The 19,421-nt window shown below is 41.1% G+C and overlaps 5 protein-coding genes across 7 annotated transcripts; 3 read left to right on the top strand and 2 right to left on the bottom strand.

Annotated features, from left to right (window-relative positions):
- Positions 1 to 37: 37 nt before the first annotated feature.
- Positions 38 to 4,803, top strand: LOC139771074 (cGMP-dependent 3',5'-cyclic phosphodiesterase). 2 transcript variants are annotated; one of them, XM_071703556.1, is made up of 12 exons: positions 38 to 539; positions 818 to 934; positions 1,339 to 1,586; positions 1,660 to 1,769; positions 1,872 to 2,011; positions 2,099 to 2,285; positions 2,360 to 2,562; positions 2,635 to 2,813; positions 2,882 to 3,146; positions 3,232 to 3,519; positions 3,608 to 3,753; positions 3,820 to 4,803. In XM_071703556.1, the coding sequence occupies exons 1-12, from the start codon at positions 450 to 452 to the stop codon at positions 4,049 to 4,051; spliced, it is 2,205 nt and encodes a 734-aa protein (XP_071559657.1). In that variant the 5' UTR covers positions 38 to 449; the 3' UTR covers positions 4,052 to 4,803. The 2 variants fall into 2 exon arrangements, with proteins under 2 accessions (XP_071559657.1, XP_071559658.1); XM_071703557.1 differs by having other exon boundaries at positions 39 to 539; positions 2,381 to 2,562.
- Positions 4,804 to 5,033: 230 nt separating this feature from the next.
- On the top strand, positions 5,034 to 9,188 carry Incenp (Inner centromere protein). Of its 2 annotated transcripts, none has more exons than XM_071703555.1 (7): positions 5,034 to 5,731; positions 5,843 to 6,916; positions 7,021 to 7,197; positions 7,274 to 7,461; positions 7,536 to 7,917; positions 8,004 to 8,130; positions 8,213 to 9,188. In XM_071703555.1, exons 1-7 carry the CDS (start codon positions 5,327 to 5,329, stop codon positions 8,425 to 8,427), a joined length of 2,568 nt encoding a protein of 855 aa, XP_071559656.1. In that variant the 5' UTR covers positions 5,034 to 5,326; the 3' UTR covers positions 8,428 to 9,188. The 2 variants fall into 2 exon arrangements, with proteins under 2 accessions (XP_071559656.1, XP_071559655.1); XM_071703554.1 differs by having other exon boundaries at positions 5,843 to 6,931.
- Positions 8,180 to 14,382, bottom strand: Wdy (WD repeat-containing protein WDY). The gene is given in 17 exon segments (XM_071703598.1): positions 8,180 to 9,102; positions 9,190 to 9,278; positions 9,389 to 9,589; positions 9,658 to 9,832; positions 9,906 to 10,146; positions 10,254 to 10,561; positions 10,701 to 11,006; positions 11,350 to 11,594; positions 11,670 to 11,870; positions 11,971 to 12,176; positions 12,266 to 12,473; positions 12,759 to 12,953; positions 13,044 to 13,180; positions 13,309 to 13,420; positions 13,667 to 13,858; positions 13,949 to 14,210; positions 14,293 to 14,382. Coding segments are annotated over 17 exon segments (3,207 nt in total). The 5' UTR covers positions 14,322 to 14,382; the 3' UTR covers positions 8,180 to 9,002.
- A 285-nt stretch (positions 14,383 to 14,667) lies between these two features.
- Bbs8 (tetratricopeptide repeat protein 8) lies at positions 14,668 to 16,948 on the top strand. The gene is made up of 8 exons (XM_071703565.1): positions 14,668 to 14,807; positions 14,885 to 15,077; positions 15,159 to 15,291; positions 15,361 to 15,505; positions 15,592 to 16,016; positions 16,194 to 16,365; positions 16,437 to 16,643; positions 16,716 to 16,948. The coding sequence occupies exons 1-8, from the start codon at positions 14,709 to 14,711 to the stop codon at positions 16,830 to 16,832; spliced, it is 1,491 nt and encodes a 496-aa protein (XP_071559666.1). The 5' UTR covers positions 14,668 to 14,708; the 3' UTR covers positions 16,833 to 16,948.
- Positions 16,849 to 19,285, bottom strand: LOC139771089 (protein YIPF6). Its single transcript, XM_071703592.1, has 7 exons — positions 19,144 to 19,285; positions 18,851 to 18,982; positions 18,266 to 18,344; positions 18,153 to 18,195; positions 17,937 to 18,068; positions 17,695 to 17,852; positions 16,849 to 17,587 (listed from the first exon to the last, which is right to left on the bottom strand). Exons 1-7 carry the CDS (start codon positions 19,174 to 19,176, stop codon positions 17,472 to 17,474), a joined length of 693 nt encoding a protein of 230 aa, XP_071559693.1. The 5' UTR covers positions 19,177 to 19,285; the 3' UTR covers positions 16,849 to 17,471.
- Between the last annotated feature and the right edge of the window lie 136 nt (positions 19,286 to 19,421).

Genomic DNA, 19,421 nt, shown 5'->3' with positions numbered 1-19,421 from the left:
CGGGAAGCAACTTCCGAACGTACCCGGAATTATTTATAACAAAAGAAGAAGAAAAAAAAACATCGTCGACACGCGACGCGATGCAGTCGCGCGCGATCGCCGCCTGTCAGTGGTGAATCCGTTTGACGCGGTGCTCCTGTCGCTTCCTGGGTTCGTTCATCGATCGCGCTTCCCCTCGTCGTCGACCCGGTCAACCCTGTGGCCACGATCGGCTGCGGTTAAATCGCGCGACGGGAGACGGGACTCACGGGACCAACCGCCAACCGCCGCGCAGTTTCAACTCGGTTTTTCCAACGGTGTCGCTTCGATGTCGGCCCACGCGAAGGGCTGCGACGGGACGATCGATGTCGCCGACGTTGTTCCCGTCGCGCCGCGTCCTATCCTGAAATGATTCGCGCGGGAGTCTCGGTGGGTGTGCAGAGGGAAGACCCGATTCGCGATCGGCCGAGATGGGCACGAACCCGACGAGGATCCTCGCGCTGATCGAGCAGCTGTGCGACCTGCCGTACACGGAGGTGCAGCGGCGGCTCAACAAATATGTGCGTAACGAAAACGTCTAACTTTCTACGAAATCCCGACGCACCGGACGCCCGGGCTTGCGAGAATCGTGACCCGCGCGCGCCGGTCGACCAATGGTGACGCGACGCCACCACGAGCGATCGCGGTCGTCTGCTAGGTCGGATGACGGAACACCGGCTGGCTCGCTCGTTTCTTCTTTTTTTCCTTTTTTTTTTTGGTAGTAGCCGAATTCGTTAATGTCATTTTCCCCCAATTTCTTTTGTCGCCTCCTTTTTCAGTCTCGTTTTTTATTCTACAGGTGCAGGACGTGACGAACTCGAGGCTAGTCTTTCTCATATCGGTACAGGTAGAAACTGAGGAAATGGTTGTCCATGTGATAGGCGACGAAATTCTGGATAGAGAACTGAGGTTTCTTGTAAGTGTCTCCGTCGCGACGATTTCCTGTATAGAATAAAATTTAAAGATGAGAGAGAAGAAAACGTTAGATGGCACGATAATTTCAATTGAGTGCAGCAGCTATCCGGAATGAGAAAATATTCATCTTCTCCAGTTTTGTTTACAGCACTTAGAAATGTTTAGATATTTTTGTTGCATATCACACTTATCACACTTTGTTTGTGATAAGATTATAGGTCAGATTTGTTATTGATCAACCCAATAGGATAATTATCATCCATTTAAATTTATATTCCTAGCTTGACACACATTTCCCGATTAATATCCCTAATTTATTCATTTGAAAAACGAATGTGGTAGCACAATTTTCGCCCGATATATTTTCTGTGAGTTACGAAGAACAGAATTAAATTTGTTTTGCAGATACCAAACAGTGTTTTGTACGAGGCTGTGATAAATAAAACGTCATTAGCTCTGAACGTTGCGCAACTCGATGGAGAATTATTGAGACACGTTAATAGAATAACCGACGCAACGTCGCAATCCCTCTTAACAATCCCGATACAGCATCCGTTCAAGCATTATACAGCTTTGCTCGTGTGCCTGGTAGATTACGTGGATGGGGATGAAGCTCGACACGCTTGTACAGAGCTAGTTCAAGAATGCTTTAGGTATAATGCAATTGTTATGTACTGTGCAATTGCCAATGGAACGTAATTTATATTGAATGAAAAAATATCGCAGGTTTTGTCTTGGATACTTGCTCAGTTCGTTGCGTTGCTATGAGGAAATTCGTGTGAAACGACAGTGTCAAAATTTACTAGCTGTTTCTAGGAAGCTCTTCACGTATTTGGGTATGAATCAGCTCCAAAAGTACAATATATCCAATATATTATACCTACTCCAAGATGTTTAATCTGTACCATCTTTTATTTATCTTCCGATCCAAAATCTAGGAGAGTTTTCTGATCTCCTGCGCGAGATTATGGCGGAGGTCAGAAATTTGACAAACGCAGAGAGATGCTCTTTATTCCTTTTGGATCCTGATCAACAAGATTTGGTTGCCAAAGTGTTTGATGGCATTTCCACGGGAGAAGTAGGTAACTTGCGCAGTTAATTTCACATGCAAATGGATCAATGTTTTGTAATTAACTCGACGTTTTTATTTTTTTAACGTTCCTAGGCTATAAGCGAGATGAGAATACCTATCGGACAGGGTATAGCCGGTCATGTTGCGACCACCGGTAAATTACTCAATATACGAGACGCTTACAATCATCCCCTTTTTTATCGCGGGATAGACGAGGCGACAGGATTTAGGACTAGAAATATTTTGTGCTTTCCAATACGGGACGAGAAAGGCATTGTTGGTAAATTAAACATACTGGGTTAAACGTCCTGCGAGAATGTTGCAATTGAAATAAATTGTAATAAAAACCTGAAGATGTAAAGAGTTATGTTTTAGGAGTGGCTCAATTGTGCAATAAAATAAACGGTTTGTATTTCGATGCCTTTGACGAACAGATCGCGACAGCGTTCAGTATCTATTGCGGTATATCGATAATGCATAGTATCGTTTATAAAAAGATGCAGGACGCTCAAGCTCGAAATAAGCTTAGTAACGAGATAATGATGTATCACATGAAGGTAAGACATTTGTCGGACAAACGATATATTTTATAATCGTTTAATGGATTACGTAGAGGGATTTCTTTGTAGGTGGAGGAATCTGCTGTGCAAGCGTTGTTAAATTGCGGGGACGATCACAATATTAAAGATTTCAACAAATTTCACTTCAGTCCGAGGAATGTACCTTACAAACATATACCTTGCTACACTATTAAAATGTTTACAGACTTGAATTTCTTAAAGCAAATTAAAATGCCGACCCTTGCAAGGTACTGATGCGAAATACGAAGTAATGTATGATTCAATAAATTTTATTTTGTAACGTAACAATTTTTAGATTCATACTGTATGTCAAGAAAGGCTACAGAGACGCACCTTATCACAATTGGACACATGCATTCTCCGTGGCGCACTTTGCATATCTGTTGATAAAGAATCTGCAACTTATTGAGGAAAATTACATGACCCCCTTACAGGCCCTGGTGTTTCTTGTGTCATGTTTATGTCATGATATAGACCATAGAGGAACTAATAATTCATTTCAAACCGAGTGCGGCACCGTATTAGCAAGTCTTTACAGTTCAGAGGGATCTGTTATGGAGGTAAGACAACGGAATGTCGACAGTTTTTTTTTAAACAATTTTCGTTCTCCAACTGAACTGAGATATATTACTCCTTGTTTCATAGAGACATCATCTTGCACAAACAATGTGCATTTTAAACACTGAAGGCTGCAATATATTTGAGAGTTTGGACAGCAACGAGTACAGCGAAGCTTTGGATTTGCTGAGGAGCAATATACTCGCGACTGATCTAGCCTCTCACTTTCGTAGCATAAAGAACCAAGAAGAAATGATTCGCGATGGATATAACAAAAATGATTCGAAACAGCAGAAGCTGTTATTCGAGATGCTTATGACTTGCTGCGATCTTAGCGATCAGACCAAAGATTGGAAAATCTCGAAGAAAACGGCGGTAAAATTCGCTTAACTTTAATATGTCCGATTTATTGTACAAGTCCACACAATGATAGCCATAAATAAATTTTAATTTTCCGTATTAGGAGCAAATATTTGACGAATTCTTCTCGCAAGGAGATCTCGAGAAAAGCATGGGCAACGCGCCGGTCGAAATGATGGACAGGGAACGTGCGCCGATTCCTGATCTCCAAATACAATTCATTACTAATTTAGTTATTCCCGTCTTTACGTGAGTACATTCGATAATTTATTTGGATGACATAGACCTTGTTTTCATTTTACATTTGTTTTCTAGTAACTTGTCGTTATTGTTCCCATCGGCGCTGCCCCTGGTCCGTACGCTGCAACACAATTGCTCATTATGGGAAGTAGCTAAGACCGTATTTCAAAAGTATTCGACGAATGGAACAAAGGGAATAGATATTTTGCTTGATCCGAACTTTGAAGTCGAGGTGCTTAAGATATTTGCTCAAAGAGGTCAATGTTCTGCGGAAAATCCTAGTGAGGGTACAGGAAGCGGAGAGTAATTCCTAAGACGAACGAGTTTAAGAAAAGGCAGGGTTTAACGACGGTTCAATTTTGGAATTTGCACGTCCGGATTTCCGATGCAAAATAATATCAAAGAATTGTTCCATTCGTAATAATGTGATAAATTTTTTGCAACTGCACTTTACTGTTAAAAAAAAAAAAACAAATCGCGATTTCACAGATTGATCTACTTTTCTGAGGATATATTTAAATTTAAGCAATCGAAAATCAAAATGTGATTTTAAAAGCAATGAGCTTGTTTACATTTAACGAGAGAATAGATGTAGATAATTCGCATTTAAATAATGCAGGGTAGGACCAAGTGATTATCATAACGTGTATTGTGCACTGCCAATTTAAATAATTTGCTGCACATTATATAACTGATAATTGTGATGAATTTAAAAAGTGCATTCCATAGTTCGATATGGATATGCAAAAAAATTTATTTATGTCAGTGGATACATGTGTTTACAAATTATATCAAACGATATATATATACGTATATATTTATAAATATATATATAAAAATATATATATATAAATATATGTATTTATATATGATTTCAATTTGTTAATATTTGTTCTCAATTTTTATGTGTTTCTGAATGGATATGTTATTGACGACAACAATTTAAATGTGATATAAATTAAAAGGTGCTGTTTACACACACTAGAAATGTAAATAAGAGAAAAAAAAGAATTAACATTTATAAAAGGATGTAACAAAATAAAAAGATTGTCTAATTTTCTTTGTTGCCCTTTCTTCGCAAATTTCCACTTTTATCTTTAGCGGACACGTACCCTCCTTCGTTACGCGAGATTTAAATCTAGTGATTATTTTCTAGTTACTCCTCCATCCACGCTCCTTCTGGAAAGTCGCGGCGCAACGATGCGTTCACGAACGCGGCCGCGGGGAGGTTGATGGCGGGTACAGATGTCGCCAGGGGTCTCGATTCAAATCAAACGGAAAAGTTCGTTAGCCTCCGGGCGGCCGAGGATTCTGATTCGTCTCGATGTGCCCGCCAACAAGAAGCAACCGGCGCTCGGTGCCACTCGGTCCGTAGCCCGCCCGAATCGGCTGATCTCGGTGCCGCGTGAATATTATTATTATCGCCGTTCCCGCGACCGCGAGCACGCCGTGCCGTAATGTCGTCTGTATTCGCGCCGTCCGGGATATAGGTGTTGAAATTTTGACACGCGCGTGCCTATACCGCGGTAACACGCGGACGTACATACTGCAGGAATCACGGAATTTACGCCCCCCCGGCACCATGAACGCCCGATCGAAGTCCGAGATCCGCGAGACCATTCTCAATGATCTGATGGTCATCCACAATCGTCGCGTGGAACTGTCGAACCGTCTCAGGGAGAATCTGGAGGACAGTCTGTCCTACGTGCGGGAGCTCGCCGCGCAATTGTCACAGCCGTCGTCCGGCCCGCTCGTCCCGAAGACGCCGAAGACCCGGAAAAGAGCGGTCCAGCGTATCGAGACCATACCGGAGGACGAGGTGTTTCAGCAGGAAAATCTTTCGCCAGCGAGCTCCGTGCTGTCTGTCAACGAGGAGGAACGAAAGGAGAGTGAGGTCGTAGGGCGTAGAGCTAAGAGAGGAGCATCCAAGAGAGCAGCGGATAACATCAAGAAGCAAAGCTTCATCCTGAGTAATTCTGTAAAGAAAGTAAGTAATGATGGTTTTCTACGTTATAATACGTTGATTGCAAGTCGTAGGATAGTATATTTGTTGTTACAATGTATAACGTTGTATAATGTACAATTTTGTTAATATTAGGTGAAGAGAGACAGTCAGATTAAAAGGAAGAAGTCAGCAGCAAGCAGTTCCGATGAAGATAACAATAGGATTTCCAAGTATAGCAGAGTAGAGGAAAGTCAAACGAGAAGAGTGACAAGGAAGCAATCCAAACAGATTGCTCAACCTATGGAACCTACGGAACCCGTTGAAGAGGCCAAGAGCAAGAATACTGAAGAGGATGATAATTTTGAATCGCCAGTTCTACGACGCTCTAGTAGGGCAAGCTCCAATACGGCGAGCTTCAAGAGTTCTCAGAACAGGGAAGTGAATAATGTCGATGACGCAATTGTTGCACCCAATGCAGATGACGTCGAAGAACCGTCTATGTACGAGGATGCGATTGGAAAGCCTGTTCCAGTTATGAATTCAACTTTGAAGCATAGTCTCTTGCCGTTAAACGCCACAGTGGTATTGGAGCGTTTACCACAACAGCCAAAATTAAACGAGACAGTGGTGATCCAGAAAGCAGCGAGAAACAGTAAGAAGTCGAAGGAAAAGGAAAGTTCTAAGAAAACATCGCAAGACGTTATGCAATCGTACAAAGCACCCGCACAATACAATGACTGTGATGGATTGATTACAGACGATGAATCGTCGCCTGAAGTAAAAAGGCCGAGAAAGCAACTTGGTAGGAAGCAGGTTAATAAGAAACAAGTCAGAGGCATGTTATCGACGTCCAGCGACGACGAGATCCCTAATACGCCTAATACGGTGAAAACACGCGTCAAAGACGCAATTGCGCCCGTGGTCGCGCAAGAGAGTAAAACCACGTACAAGTCGAACGCCTTATTTAGTCCTTACGCGAAGGAATCTGTGAAGAAGCGAGTCGAAGCGTTCGAGCAGGCGGTTATGCATAGCCCGAAACCGAAGGTCGACGTAGACGCTCCAACCAGAATAACCAGGACGAAAACTCGTGCAATGGCCACTGCGGAAATGGAGACAGAACCGAAGAACGCGGAGAAGAGTGTTGCGCAAATATTAGCTCGTAAGTCGCTCGTGAAAGCTAAGAGGATCTCGTTAGCGAAACAAAAGAAAAACGATGAGCTTAAAGAGGTAAAAGAATATGTGGTTAGTTATATTTTACAATTATTTTAATCCTTTCTACTTTCTTTTAATGCTGGATTTCATTGACTAATGAACTGATCTTGCTTTTTCAGAACAAGGAACAGCTGCCAGAACGTATTAATAAATTGCTTCTGATTCAAACTGATAAAATAAACGTAAAGCAAACACAGCAGTTAAAAACGACACCTTTAAGCAAGCTAAAATTGATGCAGCCTACATTGTCTGTGAATCGTCTTCACACCCCTTTAAACACGCAGAATCTTTCGAATGTGAGATCAATGCAGAATTTTATTTCTTTTTAAATTGCACCGCGAGCATATTTAATTACATGTATTTTAATTTTAGTATTCAAAAACTTTAACCGCCTCGCGTGCGAACATCATTACTAATATGGAGTCTTTGATTCCACCCCCAAAAAGTACCACTAAAACCAATTTGACGGAGAACCAATTAGACGAAAAGAGGCGGCCTGAGGAGGACGCGAGAAAAAAGAGAGAGGAAGCCTTGAGATTACAGACGGAGGAGAAGAGAAGGTACATAAAATTTTCTTAATGTAAAAGATGAACAATTGTCGGGACAGTATCTCGTATATGTGCTTTGTACGTAGGAAGCGGCAAGAGAAGGAGCTCAAGAACAAATTAGCGAGAGAAGCTAAGGAGAAGCAGGAATTTGAGAAACGGCAGAGAGCCGAGAGAGAAAGAGAGGAGAAGGCGAAATTAGCCCTTGTGATGCAAGAAAAGCAACGCGAGGAGATGGAGAGGAAGCGTCTCGCCCAATTGCAACGAGCACAGGAGAAGGAAGAGCGCCGCAAACTGGAGGAGCAACAGAAATTGCAGAGGTTGCAGGAACAAGAAGAGACGGAACGTTCGCTCGCCGAGCAAAGACGCCGGGAGCAAGAAGCCGAGAAACGTAGGGAAGCGGAAGCGAGGACCCAACAAGCCGCCGCCGAAGCATTAAGAAAAAATCAGTTACTTGCAGCTCAAGCTAAAGTGAGTTGTCTTTTACCTCGAAGAAAATGACTCAAACTCTATTTGCTCGTATAACTGAATTGGTTATTTGATTTTGTTTTTTTTAGCAAAAGCAACAAGCCAATAATAAGCATCAAGGTGCTACCGTGAGTTATGTGTTAGATAGTGAACCTGACGATGATGAATCAGATGATGAAAGCAGACCGAAACACGAGATACCGCATTGGGCACAGGGTACTTTCTCTATGATATTTTAAATTATCGTTAAAATAAGAAAACAAGGAAAGATACATATGTATATATTTTTTAATTGCAGCACATGTTCGCAAAGTGCAGCTCGCGATGCAACTACACATTCCTGACACAATAGTTTACAAGTTCTTCAATACTCGTAAGTGCACGCCAGATTTGACCGAATTGTTCCATGGTATAGATAGAAGTCGATTGAAGCGTACATCCAGTGCAATCTGGAAAACGCCGCCGCGTATTTCCATGATGGAAACCGAATTTGTTGAACCGAAATTGTCATGAATTTTAAATCACAGAAAATACTTGAGTATGGACATGATCGGAGGCATTATAGTTTAGTATTGTATGCATGTGCTATTAGCCGATGATGAAATATCGTAATATTTAAGACAAATCGTTTTAATTTGAAACAAAAGTACACGAGGGCGCGTTGTTCATTGTTATATCCCGATGTTCACCGAGTGACAATAATGTATGTACGTAGCATCATTACAACTTGACAATTACTATGTTTACGCGAGCGTTACTTCTATAGTAACTTACGATAATTCCTCCGCGTAAACAAGTGAATTATCGTAAGTTACTACAGAAGTAACGCCCGCGTAAACGTAGTAAATGCTTAATTACTTATTTATATATCATCATTATTGTATTCGCTGAAGAGAGATTAAAGCCTGTACGTAATTAGATGAGCGATTTAGTTAGTAAATAATTAGATCGAAAAATAATTGTTATATAAATATGAGTTCTACTAATCCGAGTAATCTAAATTAATATCTCATTTCGATTTATACAACGTGTAAAATATATATTGTTTTACTAACATTTAGCAAGAGTTTTATAAAGTTCATGGAGAATTAACGTTGCATTGGATTTGATCTTGTGAAAGTGCCTTTGGCTCGTTCCGTCACGTGAGAACGCAGTGGTTTTATTGCTCTTCTTAAATGTACCTTTTTACTGTAATTATAAATATTTTTAAAATATTGGACAAACATTCCCGTGCGATATCTTTTCAGTTTTCAAATAAAAATAAAAATCCATTACGTAAGCTCCATTTTCTGTCCGAGCAAGAGTGTTTTCTGCGCCTCCACAGGTTTTAAAGAGTATGTTGGTAAATGCGTATAAATTGGTATCTACAATAATGAGATTTCTATAAGTTCAAATTATATCTTATATAACAATATATAATAAAGTAAATCTTGCAAAATAAATATTTCAATACAAAGCATGTACGTGTACTCACGTATTGCAAAGTATTATCTAATCGCAGACATTTCTGATACGTTCTCTCAGGCAACTGTGATTCATAGTAATTCTCAAGCACAGAACTGTCTAATTCCTTCCCGTACAACATGTGTCGCTCCTCTTCGAGAGTTTCTTTCGGGATATCGATTTCCTCTTCCTCGATCTCTATCGGTACTCGTCTCATGCCACCGTGAAGTACCTGTGCATCGTCCCAATGATATACATTATACATTGCACATTTCCGCATACATTTTTTTTTTAATTTACCTTTAAAGTGGTGGAACTGGCGAGTCCCCTAATGTCCGCTGGAAGCTTATAATCCTCGAAATATCTATGCACGGGCACAGTGGGCAAAATCGTGGCCCAATCTCTGAACGTGCCCAGCATCGATATGTAACGGCCTCCGAGGCTCCACAAACGTACCGTGCGATCCGCGCTACCGCTATTATATATTTAAGTTTCTCTCAGTAAAGAAATGCGCCTATATATCAAATCTTTACAGCGATCCTGTGTACCTAACTATCATTCGCGCGCTAGAAATGACCTGAAGAGAAGTAATCCCCCGCGTGTGACCGCGCACAGACGACAGCAGGAGCGGCAGCGTCTGATCTCGTACCGCTCTCTTCGCTCTTCCGTCTATTTTGTCGTTCCACAAGAATGGAAATTCCAGTCTCAGTAGCGGCATACATATCTTCGGCGGATTCGGTAGCGCGTAATTGGAGAGGAGCCAAACCTTTATGTACCCTACGCTGTGGCCTTCGAGGAAAAGTTCCAGGAGCAAAGTTGTGAACAATCGCGTAAAATTTGGCCCGATAATCGCGAAAAGTTTAACATTCAATTGATTGTTTAGGAAGTCAAGACACCTGTTACGAGAAATTGATTTTCGGAATCGGTGGCTAAGGACGTGGCGCAGTCGCCGACCGTGTGGATGACTGAGAAAGCTGCTAAAAATCCCGCCGCGGGATGATGCGTCCACACTTGCACCAGGCCGGAATCGAGCGCGACCAGCAGCGTGCCGACGTCCGGTTTCGCTTCTCGCGCGGTTAGAAAGATTATCGCGCGCACCGCGGTCACGCGAACGATATTCAATGCTGACTCTTGATGTGCGCACGGAGTCAGTTTTCTGTCTCGCGAGGAGGTCGGTTTAGAACACGTCGACAAACCTTTCTTTCGCAGCTATAAGGGCATTATAATTTACTTGGTTTGCTGATCGACAGCACTGCCGATCTTATCTGATTTCCCGGACTCTATCTGCGCGTTCGTCCTTCTCGCAATGTACCTATTAAATCAATTAGTTTTTCTAATTGCATATTGTCATCGTTAATTATTGCTCATGACGAATGCCAAATTGACGTCACCTTCTGCTAACGTCAATCACTTGGTACTTTCTAAAAGGCTGGCCCGTTTCAAGCCTCCAGAGAATTAGTTCCCCGTTGTACGTCCCGGTAGCTAGCAGCTGTGGAAGTTTTGCGGCCGAACACAGAATGTCGTCGGTGTGACTGGTTATCCAATGTTTTTTGCATATGTCAGACTCGAAAGCCGCAAGTTCTGTCACGTGTTTATTCCGGCCGCAGCACAAGATTCGATCTTCGTACCATACGACGTTCGTTATTTCGCTATAAAAAAATATATAAGAACGGTATAAAATGAGAATTTATTACTGCTCATTTTTAGTCGATATCGAAAAGTACTGTAACTGTATTGGATATTTTCACCTAGGATTACTTTTCAATGTTATTTTATCAGTAATATAAGAAAAAAACATTCTCTAATTCATGTAATTTTCTAATTAAAATTGTTCGACATAAAAAACCTTGAAGAAGAAAACTGTTATATAAATAATTTTTCTTAAAAGTAACAGTTTTACGATTACAGTACTTTTTGTAATTTAATCGAATGCCATATATATATATATACAGTTTGTAAGAAAAAAAAGCATTTATTTAACGTCCGCTGTACCATTGATGATCGACCATCATGTCGCGTACACAAACGCCGGTATTGTAATTCCACATTTTCAACGAACCGTCTCTGGCGCCGGTTACTAAAAATTGCTCCGAAACATCGAAACAAGCTGCCGTGATCTCGATATCGGCATGTTGTCCGTATCGCATGATACTGTGGGCGTGCGGTATCAAACGTAAACGGCGTCCGCGCCACGGATCCCACACAATGATGCACGAATCCAATCCTGTAGAAACAATCTGCATACCGGTGGAATAACAAATATCGTCGCTTTATTGACAATTTTATCAACGATTTTCGGATAAGAGAGTCACCACTTGGAACAGCTGAGTATAGAGAACACAGCTGACGCCCTTGGTATGCGCGTAGCCATCCGAGATTTCCTCGTTAATCACGTTCTCGCATACGAGGACAGCTATCATCATGCTGGCGATGATCATCGTACGAGTCAGCGTGTTGAACACTATGGTCATCGGGGCGTATTCGCTCAGCTCACTCGGCAATTTGTTGTACGTCTGTTTATGAAATATATATCTGTGTCATTATATTTGTTAAAAGATGAACGAAATAAAATGTGCAACAGAAAGAAGAGGACTATCCCGTAACTTCCCAAACCTGAATGCAGCTATGAGCTGGGACGTCCCACACTTTTACGCATCTGTCTTTCGACAGGGAATAAATGCGCTTGCCGGCGTCTATTACGACAAGCGCGCAGATGGTCGAGCGGTGCCCCGACAGAACGGCATTCGCCTTCCCGGGGACAAACGGATTCCAAATGCGAACCGCGCAGTCTGGCCCACCCGTTACCAGTATGCGACTCTCTGAAAAAGTCGGTTATATCTTTCATTTACGTTAACATCTTCAAAAATCGACCGATTGATCCGCGGTTGCGAAGCGAGAGGATACCTACCGTCGCAGAGCGCGAAGCAGGATATTCCCATGAGAACTTGAAATTTATATTGCGTCCTCGCGCCACTCGCATCGAAAACGCACAAAGAACAAACGGAGCATTGACTACTCGATACAAACGCACGTAAGCTCCCGTAATAAGCCACCTGGCTCGTCCAGTTTGTATGTATGTTCTTAAACTCCGTGACGTCAAATCCTTGCAGCTCTCCCTAATTGCGGTAATCTTTTAGAAAAATGATAAGCATATATCTGATGTATATTTCATTAAGATACCCAGTAAGCAAAAGAGCTAGCAGATTGCCAGCAGAAGCTGAGAAACATCTGTTATTTTGTAATTGTTTAAATGAAACTGTTTAAATGTCATTTAAACAGTTACGGAATGGATGATCTCGATTTCTGCAATCAACTTGTTGTAAATATAACATTCTGTAATATTTATGCCGGCATTCAGTCGACGAGATTTGTAACGGCTACTTCGCTAATCCTTATGTTACTTTAATGACATTGTCGTAACGAAGAACGATCGTGTCGCATGCAGTATGCTGCTTGAAAGGTCCTCTGTCCGTAGGATTAAAGGCCATGATTGTGACGGATCCACTCATATCACCCAGCACGATGTAGGAATTCTCGTTCCTGTCTGTACTGAAGTAATAGTGCATACAAACGACTGCATTTTGCAAACTGGATATCTAGAAATGTCATTCACCCATTAATTAAAAGTATATCGGTAGCGGATAGATGATTGATATAGTTTTACGAAATCTGGGCTAGTCGCTAACCAGTATACGGAGATCAAACTTTTTCGCCGATACGTCGTAAAATCTCAAATCGCATTCCGTTGAACTCGTGCACACTACCTGAACATCCGGCAGCACGACCATGTCAGTTATAACAGTAGATTGCACCTTTAAGTATGCTGCAAAAAAGTGATAACGACAGGAGCGTCAGCTGAAGGCGAGAGAGAGAGAGAGAGAGAGAGAGAGAGAGAGAGAGAGAGAGAGAGAGAGAGAGAGAGAGAGAGAGAGATGCTAATGAAGTACTGACGATTCTTGGATTGCACAGTACGCTCGTACTCGAGATCTAACGACCAGTAATTAATCACTCCCTCTCGGCTAACGGTCAGATAACAACCTCGGCGAAAACTCGTGCTTCTGTCCTAAAAATTAACATAATGGAGTTTACCATAAAAGGACACGCTTGCAGGCAGAAAGTTATTTTTCGGAAGAGATAATTTTAATTGATGCAAAAGCCGATCGACTGCTTTTTCTGTTAAAAACCAGTTTTCCAACACATTGCCGGAATGTCAAAAGATACAAGATATTGTTTGATACATGATAGCTTCCTATAAAACTGTAGAGTTGATCGACTCGCGCATCAGATCCTTTAAATATTGAACGCATACCGGCAAAACTTCTGGACAAAATGTAATTCTGCATACAGGAGTGCGATGACGGGTTCTTAGTAATTTCGGTAAATCTGTTAACGGCGTTTCCAACATTTGCGATTTCACGCTAGTGTCTATGTCCCGAAATTCTATCAGCAAGTAAGTAATGAATTCGTCCCACGTCACCTTGTCATCAAGTCTTGTATCTATCTGGTAATTGGCAATTACATTTTGAAAGATATTCGAAGGAAATTTGTAGAAAATGTACTTTTAAAGAAATTTGAGGAACAATTAACTGACTTTCTTGAAGAAAACCTGAAACTCGTACTGTGACATTCTTATCTCGAGAATGTCTTGGAACGCATCATATAATTGAGAAGAGTTCATTATTCCATTCTCTGTTGCCTGAACGAGCCCATTTTTGTGAAATAAAATCAATTGAGGAGAGAGACATTTAGTTTTACATACCAAAAAAGCATTGTGTAAATGTATCAAAGACTGCTCGGTGCATTGTTCCTCTATATTTTTCGTCTCGAAAAACCGTTCAAATGCTTCTCGTATGCTACAATGATTGTCGTACACATAATAAATATGTAAAAATGATAAATTGTCACGATAATAATCGGCTCTTTTTTTACACTAACCTTGGATGATTTTTACCAACAAATGCCATGGCAATTACAATTTTCTAATAAATGATTGTAAATTGTAATCATTTAAGTAGATCAAAATCATATCAGGAATAAATTTGACAATTTTATCCGTTCATGCCGTTCACGCTAAAAAAAAACGTTAAAGACTTATCCAGTATATGTCATCTAGCATGTGATTAAAAACAAATACCAATCATATGTATACTATTGCATTGATTACTACCTTTTACATTTTACGTCGTCGTTACGAAAGAAAAGATAACTCGGAATAATCAATAACTTCGCTTGTGTATTATACGCCATAAGGCAGGTGGTTGCTCAAAACGTAGTACAGTGGTATAGTCTAATCGGATCAATGCTACGAGACTGGCGTTCCATTCCTGGAGGTAATTTAGACTTTGTCGAGCATGGAATTATTCACAGCTTTGAGCTTATTCAGCCGACAAAAGTACGAAGCTTGCGCCGCGGTATGCACGGATTTATTGCGGAAAAATCCGTTGGATCAGGTATATATTGTTTCTCCTTATTTCTTGAAAGTAGTAATCGTTTGTGAATCAGTCGTGACATATAACTTCGCTGCCAGGCCGTGTGGGTCTTGAAAATGCGTGCCTTAACGCTGCAAGTTTACGTGGACGACATCGAGGGCGAGGAGGAGGGAATCGCGGAGACTCTGTTAGATAATTATGCAATATCTACGATGCCCAGGCCAGGAACTTCCCTGAAAAATCCTGGTACCAGTTCCACTGGTCAAGGGGTGCGACCTAAATCTCAATCCGGTTTGTCGTGGCTCACCTAAAAAGTCCAATTCAAATTTATTGTTCAATCCTAAAACGAGATTCCGCATTGATGTTTTAAAGGTAGACCTGTTACCGGGGTAGTACGGCCTGCCACTCAGGCAGCGATGTCCCAATCTATTGAACAGGCATTGCGAACACCAAGAACAGCAATGACTGCCAGGCCAATTACAGCAAGCTCAGGACGCAGCGTTAGGTATAATGAGTGACTTATGTGCTACTTAATATCAAGAAGAGATTAAATATGAGATCTTCGTCCTCCAAGGCTTGGCACAGCGTCGATGTTGACGGAGCCCGGTGGGCCTTTTATCCAACTGTCGCGATTAAACACAACTAAATATGCTAATCAGCAAAGCATAGCGAAACCATTGTTCGAATATATATATTACCACGAACATGATGCGAGATACGTGAGTCGTGGACATTATATTGACAGATATTATTTTAGTATTATAATAATATCCTAAATAAGCCGTTGTGTGTGAATATATCACAGGCGCTGGACTTGGCCGTTCAGGCGACGCAGGTCTGTCAATATAAAGACTGGTGGTGGAAAGTTCAACTCGGAAAGTGTTATTACACGTTGGGATTAGTAAGAGACGCAGAGCAGCAATTCAAGTCGGCGTTGAAGGATCACAGGAACGTCGAAACGGTTTTGCGGCTGATCCGTGTCTACATCAGGCTCGATCAGCCAGTGGCCGCGCTGGACACGTGCAAGAGGGGCCTCGAGTTCTTCGCGAACGACGTTACAATTCTCACGGAGATGGGCCGCATATTCGAGAGCCTGAATAACGCGACGATGTCCATGAAATATTACAAGGTAATTGCGCAGGAGGACGCTTCTCACACCGAGGCGATCGCCAGTATAGGCATGCATCATTTTTACAACGATCAACCGGAGCTAGCCTTGCGTTATTACAGGTACACGTATAATATAAAATGCAATATGTACGAAGTACATTGGAAATACAAGTAGATTGTATGTTCTCTTTTTACTTTTACAATGGTTTTTTGAATTCACCGTGTGATCAGGTCCATTTGTATCTCCAGCGTTTTATTTATACAATGCTAAATTTCAATTCTAAATATACGTTCCAGGCGCCTCTTGCAAATGGGCGTACATAACGCCGAGTTGTTCAACAACCTCGGGCTTTGTTGTTTCTACGCTCAGCAATACGATCATACTATATCATGCTTCGAAAGAGCATTAAATCTTGCAACCGACGAGAACGCGGCCGACGTGTGGTACAACATTTCTCACATAGCTATTGTACGTATGACTCATTTCATCGTTTTAAAATAATTAAGTTATACACTTATACAGAATGGATGCAATTGCAGACGCTGGGCGATCTGATAATGGCCGAGGAGTGTTTAAGGCTAGCCGTCGCCAGCGATAATAGGCACGCTTTGGCTTATAACAATCTCGGCGTGATAGAAATGCGCAACGGGAACGTTACCGCGGCGAGAACATATTTCCATGCAGCAGCTAACATCGCTAGCTACGTGTACGAGGCGCACTTCAACAGTGCGCATTTAGCTTACGAGGTAACTGTTCCTAAATCTACCTCGATGTACGCCGAATTACAGTATTACAGACTTTGCTCGATGCACATACAGGTTGGAGACCTGCAGACAAGTTACATCGCGGTACAAAAGTCGTTGAGCGCGTATCCCGGACATTACGACAGCAAGACTCTTTTGCGGAAGCTGCAAAGATACTTCTCACATATGTGAAATAAACTACGAGAGATTCTCATATTCTATACTGTATTATTTTATTGTAACATATGGTTTAAACGTAATTCTATGTACATAATATACAAAAAGATATAAATTATACATCGAACTTCTGCACTGTCTAAATTTAATTAAATTATAATTAAAATCGGAATCTGGTAAAAAAAAATCGTTTTAAAATTTATGGAAGTACAGGAAATATCCAGATCCAGCAGTCTAGAATTAATGACAAGTAATTATCGCTCGTACTACATCATTTTTTTTTCATGTCTGTACAAATATATACCAATCTGATCAATTTTTCACATTCATGCAGAAAGAATATAGTTTTATATATATCGACAAGATATTTGTCTCAATCGTAATGTGCATTTAGTGAGATTAAATATAATTACAAGTCTCATAATTGACGTATCGAATGAGAATCTAAGATAATAAATATTTGCCTACCATACTTGTGTATTGTTCACAAAAGCACGATATTGGAATATGTCCAAATGCAGGACTTGGAAAATACCATGTACGAAAAAGCATTGCATCTCCTTCCGGTTGTTTTTTTCATCGTCCTCTGAAACTTACCCGGAAGGTCGGAGCAATGCGCAGTCTCTTGTAACAGATTAATTTTTGTGCTGTACTTTATGTGGTGTGGGATATAACTAGCCATGATATGACGAAGTAAAACAGAAAAATTGGATATACTGCTAATGCTTTCCTCCCTGCGGGTTGACTGTCGCCAAGGAATGCCATAGACGCTAAAATATTAATATAAACTTTGATGTAGCAATACATTTCTTTTAGATAAAATTCGAAAAATACAAGTCACGGAAAAATAATCTTACTGGAATAATTGGACGCTTACCATATGTTGCCCACAAAAATCCAATCATGCTGATCACAAATCTAAGGGTAAATAGGAAAGTGCTTTGCTGCACTATCAGTATAATTCTGCATAGAATTAACGCGATGGCAGTCGGTAATAGGCAATACCCTAGGACGCAAACGCTTTGGAAGAAAGATCTGTAAATTTGAATATTTTTGTGTCATACATTTCAATAATCGTAAACTAATTGATAAGTCAGAATTCGTGGTTCATTTACTTACATATTTCCACCCAACAGTTTTGAATTCAATGTAACAACCATAGATCCAATCCACACGATGACAAACACTTCTGCAAATTCAGGTCCTCCATCATTCGAGTTATCTGCTGCATCAGTGGAACCTTGCAATATCCTGAGTGAAAATTATAAATTATAATGTGTGCCATATAAAATTATTTTCATACGTATGCGTGATATCTATGTAAATATATCTTACATCGCCATAAAAGTACACAATATTAATGGTCCCCATAGATCCCCTGAAATATACAAGTATATAACAATCTGCTGCCTTCTTAATAATAAGAGAGTTTTGTCAGTCATACTCACACTCTTTCAGTAGACTTTTCTTCTCTTTAGGATATAAAACATGGAAAAACTTCTTGCCTACCGCTCGAACGTCCCTCAACTACATCAGATAGAAACGCACATATGCAATATAAGTCAGAGATATTTACAGAGTATCTGTAGCGCAATTTTTCCAGGTTTCTATATGTTATTTTTCAAAGAATATTTTGAGGCTTTGTTTTTAAACACTTTTTCGTTAAAACCGTATTCATGGCAGCAAATTCAATTAAATTAAAATTTATTTAATAAAGTAATCAGAAATTTTCATGAAAGAAATATATCGCAGTCAATATGACATCATTTTGACTGCGATATGATCCCTGGGAACTTCAAGGAGTTGTCACCGCAGAAGTGCTCGTTTATAAAATGTTACTTTTAAAACGTAATTCAGTATGAATAAATGGCAATATTAAGAGATTATTCCCACATCTTACTTATCACTTTAGACCTTGTTGTTCCTTTATAAGAAATAGTCTAAAAGTTTTCCACTGTCAGACTCCGTATATTACTGTGTTTTAAACTTTATAACTTTGGAGCAGAAGTGATAAAAAGACACGAGACACGTACAATTGTATCTTTGATGGGCTCGTCTAACGTGTTGAACTCCGGTTCTCCCAAAGTTGACCGCTGCTTCGAACCCACTGTCATCTCACCCTCAACCTGCTGAGCGTCCACCGCGTACGTGACGTCGTCGTACATCTGTCGAACGTAATACAAAATGTTAAAAACTTCAAACGCAACGCATGCCAAACAAAAATGTGTCTACGAAATCGTGTTCTTCGGGCACGATTCGCCGTGGCGAATCTCGGGCAAACGGACACGATGGCAACATTTAATAAATCACAGCGAACGATACTTGCGTCGAGCTTCGTGTCGCCGTCCATCGCCGCCATATTCGCTGCAGATTCGAATCGTCAGTGTTGGGAGCTAGGAGGAAGCGTAACGTCGACGATCCCGCGTGCGGCGCACTCCGGGCATATCAATCAACGAGGAATCCGTCGTCCGCCGCGCGACACACGTTACACACACGGTATACGTATGTATGTTATGCACCACGCACGCGTCGTGCTCAACTCGCCGCCGATCTGCGACACGTTATCGGCAGCGACGTGAAACCGTGAAGATGCCGCATCTATCC

Source organism: Temnothorax nylanderi, unplaced genomic scaffold (assembly GCF_030848795.1).
Source record: "Temnothorax nylanderi isolate EJ_2023f unplaced genomic scaffold, tnyl_v1.0 TNYL_tig0035_pilon, whole genome shotgun sequence".
Taxonomy (NCBI): domain Eukaryota; kingdom Metazoa; phylum Arthropoda; class Insecta; order Hymenoptera; family Formicidae; genus Temnothorax; species Temnothorax nylanderi.
Note: the sequence above shows the minus strand (reverse complement) of the source record. Positions and strands in the feature narration are given on the sequence as shown.